This window comes from Pteropus medius, unplaced genomic scaffold (assembly GCF_902729225.1).
Source record: "Pteropus medius unplaced genomic scaffold, Ma_sr-lr_union100, whole genome shotgun sequence".
Classification (NCBI taxonomy): Eukaryota; Metazoa; Chordata; class Mammalia; order Chiroptera; family Pteropodidae; genus Pteropus; species Pteropus medius.
Window position 1 is genome coordinate 495594 of NW_024353905.1, and position 13873 is coordinate 509466.

At 36.8% G+C, this 13873-nt stretch overlaps 1 protein-coding gene across 1 annotated transcript in view; it reads right to left on the reverse strand.

Annotated features, from left to right (window-relative positions):
- HUWE1 (HECT, UBA and WWE domain containing E3 ubiquitin protein ligase 1) overlaps positions 1–13873 on the reverse strand; it is a 162401-nt gene that overhangs the window by 99260 nt on the left and 49268 nt on the right. The window contains exons 7-14 of the mRNA XM_039851453.1: positions 6072–6134; positions 4267–4344; positions 3352–3399; positions 3203–3271; positions 2486–2585; positions 1083–1183; positions 626–776; positions 365–492 (exon numbers count right to left, since the gene is read on the reverse strand). Coding sequence (XP_039707387.1) covers positions 365–492; positions 626–776; positions 1083–1183; positions 2486–2585; positions 3203–3271; positions 3352–3399; positions 4267–4344; positions 6072–6134 — 738 coding nt within the window. The remainder of the gene's footprint in view (positions 1–364; positions 493–625; positions 777–1082; positions 1184–2485; positions 2586–3202; positions 3272–3351; positions 3400–4266; positions 4345–6071; positions 6135–13873) is intronic.

Genomic DNA, 13873 nt, shown 5'->3' on the forward strand with positions numbered 1-13873 from the left:
TCCAGTGCCCAATGCCTAGTAGAGCCTATTACCATAACAGAACCACTTACAAAGTACCTTTAGATACATTTTCTTCGGTGTCATGCCTAACTTCACGAAAATATGTGGCAATGCCCTGACTAGTACATGGGGCCTACTCCCACACCACCTGGACTATGATCAATTCTTAAAGACAGCTGCTCTTTGAAAGTTGTTAATGAGATAACCTCAAGGCCAAACTACAAAAATTAAGTAAAGCATTTTCTAGGTAAGCTTTCTTATGCTATTTGCTCTCACTGTGAACCATTTTAAACTTGCAACTCTACACTTTCTCTTAGTTGATTTCCCCCACAAATGCGTTTAAAAAAAAAAAAGGGTAGAGCACCTTCAATAAGGCTTCCATCATTCCACAGGAGACCAAGGCTTCACCACCAGCATCATAGCTGGCCAGATGGTATAAAAAAGAGAAAAGAGCAGTGGCAAACTGGTGAGGATATGGATCCATGGAAGGATCTACAAGGGAGGTTGGGAGAGGGAGAGAAAAAGTTAGCTCAAAATTTGGTGTTAATCTGGCAGGACGGTAAACAAAGGCTGATAAACAAAGGGTGGCATTATTGTTGCGTAGGATAAAACCATCAAAATTTACCAATCATGGCCTGGATACAGTTCCGCACAAGTACAGGCAAAAATCCATGGTAGGATGCAGTTCCAGTACAGTCAATAATACTGCTGAGTTTGGGAGTTCTCTCCAAGTGGACAATTGATGTTAATGTTCGTAAAGAAGCAGCTTTAATCTCCTAGAAAAACAGAAGGTAAGCATAGTATGTGTTTTAAATAATTATAGGCCTAAACCAAGTTGCTAATACCCAAAATTCTAAAATTTAAGTTATTCTACTGGTAACTGCTTGGGAGAAATGGAAGTCTACTGAGAATATTACTGAAAATCCAGGATTTGTTAACTTTGCAGATAAACAGCCAAAGAAGAAGAAGTAACAGGGCCAAGCTTCCCTCTTGGGGATCAATCTAAGCTCTTGGGAAAAACTAAAAGGCAAATAAATACATATGAGCCTGATATACAGAGGAGAGTATTAATAAATACTTACCATAAGCTGCTTATCTGTTATCTGAAGGACATCTACCAACTCCTCTATCAACCCATTATACAAGATACTGTTTGCTGACTCCTGCAAGGCATTGGAATACACTGCAAAAGGAGAAATAAACACTTTAGGCAAGAAGGCAGTGGTCAAGCCACTGCCCAATGATAAACCTTTTGGCACCTACTGGTTCTGGGGAAGGATTCCCTTCTAACCAGCACTGGAGAGCAGAATCACCAATTCTAGAGGATTGGCTCAAATATGATAAGCTCTAAATACCCACCCAACTGACAGATTCTCCTATTAATGGTATCAGTTCTCTTGAGCAAAAACTTTTGGGAATGGAAGTATAAAAAGAGAATAAAGAGCTATTATTTTTTTAAATAACATCACTACTTGATATAACTTTATTATGCCTTGGACATAAACTTTCATTTTAGTCTCTTCATATGCTTCTGTTTTCACTGGAAACACTTATAAATTGTAAAGAACAGGATTTATGGACTACTGCAGACTAAGCCAGAAACTTGTATGACATTGGAGTAAAACTTGAGAATGCATGTAATACACTTTTGATGAACCCCACATAGGTTAGTACTGAACCCCAGTCTCCTGAAGTGCAAACTACTGGGAGTAAACACATTTAGCTTTCAATAAACATTTCCTGAGCACCTACTAACATGTCAGAAGTTACGCTAGGTATGAGTACAAAAAAAAGAGTAGGAACTTCACTTCAAGGAACTCATAGTTTAAAATAGCAGACGAGTAATAACATAATGAAAGCTGGCAAGATTAATAGCAGCTACTATTTTATACCTTCTATGTGCCTGACCAGTACTAGGTGCTTTACAGGCTTTTGTTTAATCCTCATATCAGCCTGTAAAGTAAGTACTGTCCTAATATTAAATGAGGTCAAAAGGATAAACATGTGGCTACTAATCTGCAGAGCCAGGGTGAGAGCCCAGGACTGATTCCAAAACTAGAGTGCTTTCCACTCTAGACCACCCTATAGTAAAAGTAAAATGCACAGTACTGACTACTTAACAAACACTTTCTGTCTTATTTCAAGATTATCCTCCTGAAGGCATAGAAGAGGAAGATGAAATGGCAAGAGGAAGAACAGGGACACCAGGGGAGATGACTCACTAAAAAAAAAAAAAAAAAAAGACCATAATGAGGACTAAACCCATGTAGCATATCAATAACCAATCTATCCTCTTTCTGATTCAACATTAAGGAGCTCAGGAATGGTGAATACAGTGAAGACTAAGAATGCTGGCAATTTTACAGTTTAACTTGCCGCCTATGTAATTACAATAAGCCTCAGAGCAACAAAGACAAATGAAATTCAAAGGAAATCAAGGCTAAATCACCTAATCAGGGCCTGTTAATTAGTGTTATTCTCTTACCTAGTATAGATATTGCATGCAGCCTGGCCTGAACAGCTTGCAATCGCTTCCTGTGATTAGAAAAGCCATGGGCCAGCCGTATGTGTGTAAATAACAGCATCTGTAGAGACATAAGACCTAAATTAGGAAATCAATGGAAAAGGTGACTATACTTTCTGAGGGCTAAATTGTACCTGTTGAGCTACTTGGTGAACTGGTTTACTGCTGCTATCTGTTAAGGTATCAAACAGAATAGTTCCACTCTGAAGTTAGCTGACAAAAATAGGAGCATGAAAACAGAAGGACACAGAATCCTAATATTTCAACACAAGCCAAGAACTATCACTCTACTGATAGGTAACAAACTGGAGATATTTGGCAAGAGTTTTGATTGTTATTAACCAAATGAAATATCTGATCACCATCACAATGAGCAGAAAAAAATAACACAACTAAATGTTTTCTCTGTTGGTATCCAAAGTGTTGAGCTACCACCACTTATTAAATACTCATGGTGAGTAAGGCAGCTTATGTTTTCTTCAAACTCTCGCACAAACCTAGAAATTTGTTAAGCATTGGCCTCATAAAAGATAAGGAAACTAAGGCTCACAGAGGTTAACTAACTTGCCCATGGTATGACTCCATTCTTTCTGCTATGGTGTCTACCAGCCCAGCACATATCATCAATCTATATGATTAACAACTACACCCTTTAGATATTTTTAGGACATATCATACCTGCTTATCCTTAGGAATGCTGTACATTTTGGTAAGAGATTCCATGATTTCAGAAGGGCTTTCTGAAATCTACATTAGAAAAAAATAGTTAGGAACAAAAAGTGAACCAAATGTTAAGAAAATAGTCAATAGTCAAAGACTCCTCTTACCTTGTCAAGTTGCTCTATGTGAATATAATGTAGTGTGTTACTAGTTGTCTGAAATTAAAAAGATAAGAGAGTTGTTAGGAGTCACTGTATACCTTAGCTTCCCCTGCCACAGGACTGCAAGAGCTGTCTGAAAATCAAGATGTCACCTTAGGGGAAATGCTGACTGAATGTTCTTAAAATCAAGATGACTTTAGGGTTCCCCAAAATACCCACTTTTTATATAGAATATTCTCAGGAAAGCTTCTTTGAAACCAGTATTATCAAGATAAAATGCACATAGTCAGAAACATTTCATATTCTTCCTTGTCCCCTTTTGACCTTTATTGTCTTAATCCCCACAGCCTCTGTATTTACAGCAAAGATTAAATCCATGAAAATGGTTTCTCTTTAAATATGCATTAGAGCTGTTTTCAAGGCGCCATTAATCTAGAAAGTTTATTTTTGTTTATATATTGTAGGCAGAAGAAAAAGATCTTATTCACTAGGCTACTTCTAAACCAAACTGAACTTTAGTATCTCCTCAAAGAATATGGAATGACCAGATAATTGAAGCAGGACCCTGTAAGTAATATTTAGACTTCTTGTAGGCTGGCTTAAGTAGAGAAAGTTGAGTCATCACTATCTAGATTATTACACTGCATGTTGGAACTGAGACTGAGAAAAATGTACAAGTTATAGCAGTGCTCCATATAGGGAGTCTTGCTTTTGGCAGCTCCAACGTAAGTAAGATCCAAACCTATCAGAGCTGGGCATAAATAAACACTTATTACTGAGAAGCTATTAGGTATATTTAGCTTGGGAAGGCAGCAGTGTAGCTTAAAACCATTCCCTCATTTAACTGAGGAGTTCTAGAAAAGTCAACCCCAGTTACAGTAGATTACAGACTCTATCAGAACAAGTCTGATTGAGACTCACCCTTTTCTCGATTTTGACCTCGGCCCCAGGGTCTGCATAGAATTCAAAGTGTAGTGTAGTTGCACTGGGTGGGTATTTCTGTGTATAAAGCACATGAAAGAATCAGATACCATCTCCCAAATCTTCCCTCAAAGTCCTAGCCACTTGTGCAACTCATTGCGGCAGCAGAATGAGCATGTAGCCAACAGCTACCACTTCATTCTTTGTCTTAGCCGAGCTCAGACATCTTATAACAAGAATCAGGAAGGTGGAGCCCAGAGATCCAAAAGCTTTCATATTTCTTATAAGTTACCAAGTTGCCCTTTCTTTCAAGAAATCAATTTGGACTGTAGCTATTCTCAAGAGGGAAAATAGGAGCAAGTCTGTCAAGCAGTAATGAATAAGAATCCAAGAAAAAATGGAAGACAAGAGTTTAGGCACCAGCTCGAGAATAGAAAAAAACATTCTTATAGAAACCTCTGTGTGTATCATCACCTTTTGAAATATTTTATTCAAACTATGCCTCATGGGTGTACCTTCATAATTCTTCACATACTCCCTTCCATACCATTCTAAACCACTTCTGATATCCAACTGCTTTTCTACAGAGGAAGATACCTAAATCAATATAAACCAGACCCTGACAACAAATCCTCTTTAACTCTAGAAAATCGCCATGAAAAACAAAACAAGACTGCGATAGCATGCCCATCTGTGAGAGAGATCAACAGCAGTGGTTGCCTCTGGGGATGGAGAATTATTGTATACCCTCTTATACACTTGGAATTTTTTTAACATGTGTATATATTACTACTACCTTTTGAAGTATACATATTTTTCGAAATCTCATAACATGCCAAATACTAATAAATAAAAAGATGTGTGATTTCTTAATATAGGCTGGGACTAAAATGGGTAACAGACATCATGCAATCCCAGCAGAGTGCATCACATTGTTTTGCCCAAGGGGCAAAGAACAAGCTTCATATACATTAGGAGGCTCAGAATTAACCAACTAAACTTTAAGATGAAAAATTAGAATTTTAAACTAAATACCCTTTAAAATTTATGTAGCTTTGATTATTAAACAGACAACACTCACCTCCAATATTATCCAATATCCATTCATATAATGCACACTAAAGTATACCAGCTAAGATGGGAAAGTAATTTTTTCTATATATTTACAATTTTCTGTGACCAGAAAAAGAGCCATTCTCCCAGACAAACTAACAAAAGTATTATCAGCTGGAAAATATAGTAGCTTCTTGGCACAGAATTATTATAACACATCCAATTGTGCCTTGTGGTTCCACAGTAACACATCGATGGAGAGGGGAGATGGCCGGAGCTCATAACTTAAGCATGGGTGAAAGGTATGAACAGGACGGGGCATGAGGGGTCAACATGGAAAGCACATAGAACATGTTAAGTTCTTAATAACCCTAATGGCAAAACTGTTCTCCAAGCAGCCATTCTTAAATCATGCCAGACCGCCCAGAGTCCCGAAAGTTCCAGAGAATACAAGCAAGTGCACTTTCTGGGATTTTTTCGTCACTTTCAAACTGATTCACCCAATACAGCTTCCTACTCAAGAGCTGGGTATAAACATACACTGTGCTTCTGAGGTTCTTTATCTACCACCAGCACATTGAGGACCCAAGAATTTCTAGACAAGGTGTACTATGTTTCAAACGATCTTAGGTTCTTCAAAGGTCCTAATGTGAAGTGCCAACTTTATATACCATATATTCGCTGTAAAGTAAGGCTCAAAAAGAGATCACACACAGCTCTGCCAAGATCCCATATCCCAAAGAGTTACTTACCATCATATGCAAGTCTCTGCAACATTCTGCAAGTCCAAAGCCATTCTCCTTTCCACCCCAGCTCTTCGAAAAGGAAAAAGACAGTGTTAAACAGTGCTTAAGGTAGCCTTATATATAAAATATGTAAGAGTATGTGGCTGCTTGGAACACAGTGTTGAGAAGACGTACAACGTGTAAATCAAATGAAAAGAGGGAGCAAACAGAAGCAAGGACTTAAGACTCAAGGCAAGATGGTCAGCCTAAAGGTGATTTCTCCAATGAGGTCAATTCCACTGTTCTGTGAGGATGTTACCGGGGAGAATATAAGCAGCTATTGCAAGCAATTGCATTCTACACGCCTGCTGTCATGCTTGTTAACAGATGAGTCTTGTTCCATCAGGCCTTCAGTATTGTACTAGGCCTTCCATGTGCAGCCTGCTCACCTCCTTCATTAGGGTGGAATCACACGTTCTTCAGTTCCTCACTCCACATGAGCCAAGTTGCAAAGCAGAAGATTTTGCATTGCTTACTTCTACTGTACTTCTGCCACCACAAAGTCTAAAAACCTATTAACAAGTACTAACCCCCAAAGTAATGGGGAAGAATGCCTCAGTTACATACTATCAAATTCAAAATTCCAGCCATATAATCTTGCTTAATAACTAGCCTGTATTTAAAAACGGCATTTAAACTAACAAACATTTTTTGACTAATTTAGAACTCTTCCAAGGATGAATTGGGCATTTGTTGAAAACATTCAAGAGTAAATGCATTAGTCTCCACTTCCTAGGACAAGACATACAATTGGGATAACTAACTAACTGAAAAGCTTGGAAAGAAAGGCTGGAGAGTGAGAGGGGAGGAGTAAGGGCTTTGAAAAGCTCCACTAATTCCTGGGAATCTGGAAGGCTGGGCACATTCTCAGAAAATATCTGAGAAGGTCCAAGTTCATATACCTCTGGCTGACCATCAGGATCTGCGCAAGCCAGAAATGAAGGCTAAGACAGAGTTGTAAACTTCTAGTTGAGTATCGAAGATGCTGAGTACTGACACTGAAGACACAAAAATACACTCAGAACCTACCTAGAAAGACTGGATTTTTTTTTTTTTTTTTTGGTTCTGGGAGTTTAAGAGAAATCATTAGCTGACTATTAAGCTAATAGAACAGAGACTTCAAAGACCACACAAAACAAAGGATTATGAGGCATGCATAGAAAGAAGACACTATGAAGCACATATAGCAACACGAGGAGCGACATCAACAAGATGGTTGATTAAGATGTCTTCCAGCTCCCCCTACCCTCACCACAACAATTTGGCATCTATCACAGACAGAAGTGACTTTGTGTAAACTGTAGAATCCAGCCCCATATGCCAAAAGACCCAGGGTGTTAGGCATATAGACTTCAGTCCCAGCTGTGGACCTTGCAGCCTGTGAACTGGCTGCAACTACTCTTAGCAGTTGTTTGAGAGCCCCAGGAGAACGATGTCTTAATCATCTATGAGTAATAAGGACTAAAGGACAAAAGTATTTAAAACAGTAAGAACTAAAATAATCTGTTTCTGAATTTACAATATAAAAAGAAATTATGACATCAAAACATAAAATGGATCGAGGTGAAGGGAAAAAGGGTAGAGTTTTGTATATAATCAAAATTGTTATCGGTTTAAAATAAACTTATGTTTTATATAAGTCTCATGGTAACCACAAAGCAAAAACCTAGATTAGATACGCAAAAGATAAAGAGAAGGGAATCAAAGCATACTACAGAAACCATTAATTCATAAAGGAAAACAGCAGGAGAGGAAGGACAAGGGAAATAAAAAACAGCCAGAAAATTATTAATAAGATAGCATTACTAAATCCTTGCCTATCAATAATTATTCTAAATGTAGATGGATTGATTTTCCAGCCAAAAGGCACAGAACGGCTGGATGGATAAAAAAGCAAAACCAATTACATGCCTTCTACAAGAGAATCATTTCCGCTTTAAGGATATATAGACACAATGTGAAGGGACAAAAAATGATATTCTATGCAAGTGAAAGCAAAGAGAGCAGGAGCAGGGGTAGCTATACTTATAACAGACAAAACAGACTTTCATTCAACAGCTGTAATAAGAAAGAATATTATTATATAATGGTAAAGGGGTCAATTCATCACAAGATGTAACAACAATGTTGGATATGTATGTACCCAACATTGGAGCACTTAAATATATTAAGCAAATACTAACAGATCTTAAGGGAAAAATAGACAATACAATAATAGAAGTCAACACTCCACTTTCAACAATAGATAAACTGATTCCAAAAGAAAATCAGTGAGGTAAACATTGGACTTGAACTATACTTTAGACGAGTGGACCTACCACCCATATACAGAACATTTCATCCAACAGGAGAATACACAAGTCTTCTCAAATGCACGTGGAACATTCCCCTGGATACATGTGATAGGTCACAAAACAAGTCCTAGCAACTAGAAATCAGTAACAGGAGAAAAACTGGAAAACTCAGAAATATGTGTAAATTAAACAATACACTCCTGAATAACCAATGAGTCAAAAGAAGAAATCAAAGGGGAACTTAAAAAACATCCTGAGACAAATGAAAATGGAAACATTATTAAAACCTATGAGATGCACCAAAAGCAGTTCTAAAAGGGAATTAGACACGGATAAACGCCTACATTAAGAAACAAGAAAGATCTCAAATAACCTAACTTTATATTTCAAGGAACTAGAAAAAGAACAAGCTAAGCCCAAAGTTAGAAGGAAGGAAATAACAAAGAGCAGAGCAGAAACAAATGAAATAGAGACCATAAAAAACAATGGAAAAGATCAATGAGAGTAAGAGCTATTTTGTGTGTGTGTGTGTGTGTGTGTGGAGGGGAATAAAAGAGAAAACAAGTAAGACTAAAAAAAAAAACATTGAAGACTAAAATAAATAAGAAACGAAGAGAAGATATTACACCTGATACCAGAGATCTAAAAGATTATAAGAGAGAGCTATGAACAAAAATTCAATAAACTGGATAACCTAGAACTAGAAAAATTCCTGGAAACATATAACCTGCTGAAACCAAATCATGAATAGAAAATACAAACAGACCGGTAACAATTAAGAAAATTGAATCAGTAATCAAAAAACACCCAAAGAAGAAATGGGTAGGACCACATGGTTTTCCTGGCAAATTCCACCAAACATTTAAATAATTAACACCAATCCTTCTAAAGTTCTTACCAAAATAATGAAGAAGAGGGAACACTTCCAAACTTATTTTGAGGCCAAAATTACTTTGATACCAAAGGCAGATAATACTACAAAGAAAGAAAATCACAGGACAATATCCATGATGAACATAAGATGCAAAAAACATGAAGATACTAGCAAGCTGAACTGAATAGCGCATTTAAAGGATCGCACACCATGATCAAGTACAATCTATACCTGGGGTGTAAGGATGGTTCAACACAAGCCAATCGGTAAATGTGATACACCACTTAACATAATGAAAGAAAAAATCATATGATCATCTTAACTGATATTATAAAAAGCATGACAAAAACTCAAAAATTAGAGTATAAAAGGAACACACATCAACATAATAAAGGCTACATATGACAAGCCCACAGCTAACATTATACTCAACAGTAAAAGGTTAAAAGCGTTCTCTCTAAGATCAGGAACAAGACAGGGGTGCCCAATCTTACCACTCCTATTCTATACATAGCAGTGAAAGTCCTAGCCAGATATTAGGCAAGAAAAAGAAAAGGTAAGAATAAGTAAAACTGTCTTTGTAGATAATATGATCTTGTATGGAAAACCTTTAACACTACCAAAAAACTGTTAGAACTAATAAATTTGGTAAAGTTGCAGGATAAAAAAAAAAAAATCAACATGCAGAAACCATTCATATTTCTATATGTTAACGAGCTATGTGGAAGAGAAACTATAAAACACTAATGAAAGAATTAAAGACAAACAAATGGACAGATAGCTAGTGTTTATAAATTGGAAGAATACTGTCAAAATGTCCATACTATCCACAGCTATCTAGGGATTCAATGTAATCTCTATTCTCAAAATTTCAATGACGTTTTCCACAGAAACAGAAAGCAATCCTGAGAAAGAACAACAAAGCTAGAGGTAGGTATCACTTTCTAATTTCAAACATTATTACAAAGCTATAGTAATCAAAACAGTACAGTATTGCCATAAAAAGACAAAGACCAATGTTAAGAGAATCGAGAGCCCAGAAATAAGTCCTCACATATGTGGTCAACTAGTATTTGTAAGGGAGCCAAGAATAATCAATGAGGAAAGCATAGTCTCTTATACACATGGTGCTGGAAAAGCTGGATAAGTACATGCAGAAAAATGAAACTGAAACCCCTATCTTACACCACTCAAAGAAGTGAAATGGACTTCAACATAAGACCTGAAACTGTAAAACTCCTAAAAGAAAACATGGTTGGTCTCAGTAGCAATTTTTTGGATATGACACCAAAAGCACAGGCAACAAAGGCAAAAATAAATGAGAACACATCAAACAAAAATCTTCTGCACAGCAAAAAACTCCCAAACCAAATCCAAACAAACAGGAGGAAAAAAAAAAACCCAATCAACAAAATGAAAAGGTAATCTACAGAATAGGAAAAAATATTTGTGACCCAGAGAGATCTGATAAGGAATTACTATCCAAAATATATTTTTAAAAAACTTCACACAACTCAGTAACAACAACAACAAAAAAATCTGATGAAAAAATACACAAAAGAAATAAATTGACATTTTCCAAAGAAGACATGCAAACAGCCACAAGATACATGAAATGGTATGCGGTATCACTCATTATCAGGGAAATAAAAATCATAGCCACAATAAGATATCATCTCACACCTGTCAGAATGGCCACTATCAAAAAGAGATAAGTATTAGTGAAGTTTGGAGAAAAGGGAATCCTTGTGCACTTTTGGTGGGAATATAAATTGGTAGAACTACTATGGAAAACAGAATGGAGATTCCTCAAAAAATTAAAAATAGTACTATAGGATCCAGCAATGATCCAGCTCTGGTTATATATCTAAAGGAAACAAAATCAGGACATCGAAGAACAATATGCACTTCCATATTCACTGCAACATTATCCAACTACGGATTAATGGGTAAGAAATTCCACCTATGGTGACAACATGGATGGACCCTGAGAGCATTTTGGTAAGCGAAATAAGTCAGATAAAGACAACTACTATATGGTATCACTTATATGTTGAATTCTTAGAAACGGAATAGAATGGTGGTTGCCAGTGACTGGCGCTAGGGAAAATAGGGAGATGTTGGTCAAAGGGTATAAACTTCCAGCTGTAAGATGAATAATATCTGGAGATCTAATGTGCACCATGGTGACCACAGTCAACAATACTGTATTATATACTTCAAAGGTGCTAAGAGAGTAAATCTTAAAATGTTCTCAACACAAAAAGGAAATGGTAATGATGAGGTGATGGAGGTATTAATCCTACTGTGGTAATAACTTCGCAATACATAAGTGTTATCAAATCATCATGTTGAACACCTTAAACTTACATAGTATTATATGTCTGACGATACCATCTAATAAAAGCTGGCAAAAAAAAAAAAAAAGAAAAGAAACAAACGACTTCAACTTCCTGGAAAGTCAGACACTGCACTTACCAAATGAAAACTTTAAATCAACTATTCATAGCCACTCAAAAGAAACTAAGGGAAATCATATACAAGAACTAAAAAGTAGTAGATGAACTCATGGACATGGACTATAGACTAGTGGTTACCTCAGGGTGGGGATGGGGGAGGAGGGGAAGGTAGTAGACAGTTAAAAGGAGTCAAATATATGGGAGGCTGGGAGGAGTCCAAGTGGTGCAAAGGAGGATCAAATATATATAATTAGCTGAAGGAAACTTCGTTTGGGTATTGCCCCATGAAATCTGAGATGTCAAATAAATGACACCACCTGAAAATTATATGATGTGTATTCAACAAATACCACCCCAATAAACTTAAAAAAAAAAAAAAAAACTAAAGGGGGAAACCATGAGAATGTCTTACAGAACACCAGTAAAGAAACAATACAGGTAAATATAAAAGTCAGTAGTAACAAATTTTGGGTTGGTAACTCCTTTTTTCCCAGTGTTTTAAAAGACAACTACATAAAAGTAGTAATAATGAATTTATGTTGATAGCCACACAACATATGAAGATGGAATTTGTGGCAACAACATAAAGTGCGTGTGTGTGGGAGAACGGAGCTATACAGGAGCAAAGTTTTTGTCTATTATTAAAACTAAGTTGGTATTAAACTTTTTATTAAGATGTTAGTTGTAATCCACAGGGCAGACATTAATAACTAAAGATAAACATGAAAACAAAAGATCTGAACATTAAATCAGCTATACCTTACCTAACAGAGATAAAGAATAATCTACCCAACGATAACAGAATACACATCATCTCAAGTACATATAAAACATTTTCACAGACAGACCACATGTTAGGCCACAAAACAAACTTCAGGAAATTTGGAAAGAAATTAGAAATACATAATAGAAGGAAATCTGGACATTTCACAAATATGTGGAAATTAAACAGCACACTCTTAATAACCAATGGGTGGAAGAAGAAATCACAAGGTAAATTACAAAATTCCTTGAAATTAGTGAAAATGAGAACACAACATACCAAAAACTTGTGAGGTACACTGAGAGTACTGCTTGGAGGGAAATTTAGAGCTGTAATCGGCTACATTTAAAAAAGAAAGATCTCAAATCAGTCACAAAACTTCCACCCTAAGGAACTAGAAAAAGAAGAGCAAACTCAACCCAAACAGAAAGAAGGAAATAGTAAAAATTAAAGCATAGACAAATGAAACAGAAATAAAAAAAGAATCAACTAAACCAAGTTTAGTTCTTTGAAAAGATCAACAAAATAAACAAACCTTTAGCTACACTGACCAAATAAAAAGTATGTTCTTGCTTTCTCTTGCTCTGCCTTTTAACAAATACCTTTAGATAGGAGGAACCAGTGAAAAGGAAAAGATTCAAGACAGCTGGCTATTAGGTTCATCTTCAATGACTCGAGCAAGTTATTGATTCCTTTGATTTTTACCTCAAAATTGAGCACATGTATAAAATTTAGAAAATGATGCTTATATAGTATCTTTCTGAAGATTACATAAGATAAGAATACGTAAAGTAAAAGGTCCAACATTCATTAAGAACTTAATTAAGGGAGTTCTAGTAAGATGGCGGAGTAGGTAAACATTGTGTTTGCCTCTCCCATGACCGTAAAAAATTATAGAACAATCAACCTGGAGAATCAAATGAAGACTAGCTAAACAGAACTCCTACAACTAAGGATATAGAGACCACACCAAGACTGCTAGAAGGGGCAGAGATGTGAAATAGGCTGGTCCCATACCCACATTTGGCGGTTGAGCACTGGGAGGGATATCATGGCGGTGAAGGTATGCCCAAGTGGAGGGAGAGGCCTCCAGCTCCACACCAGGGCTCCTCAGCCCAGGGTTCCAGTGCTGGGAAGAGGAGTCCCGACAAAATCTGGCTGTGAAAATCAGCGGGGATTCTGACTGCCCAGGTGAACTAGAAAGCTACTAGAAATTCAGACATCTCCTCGCTCGCTCACAGGTGATCACCCTGGGCTCTGGCAGAGGGACAAGAGCTCAGGAGGCACAAGAGACAAACAGGGAAAGACTGAGTTGTGTGGCTTCTGGGCAAGGGCTGAAGGACAGCTATGACTGTTCTTTTGTTGAGCCCTCCTCCTGT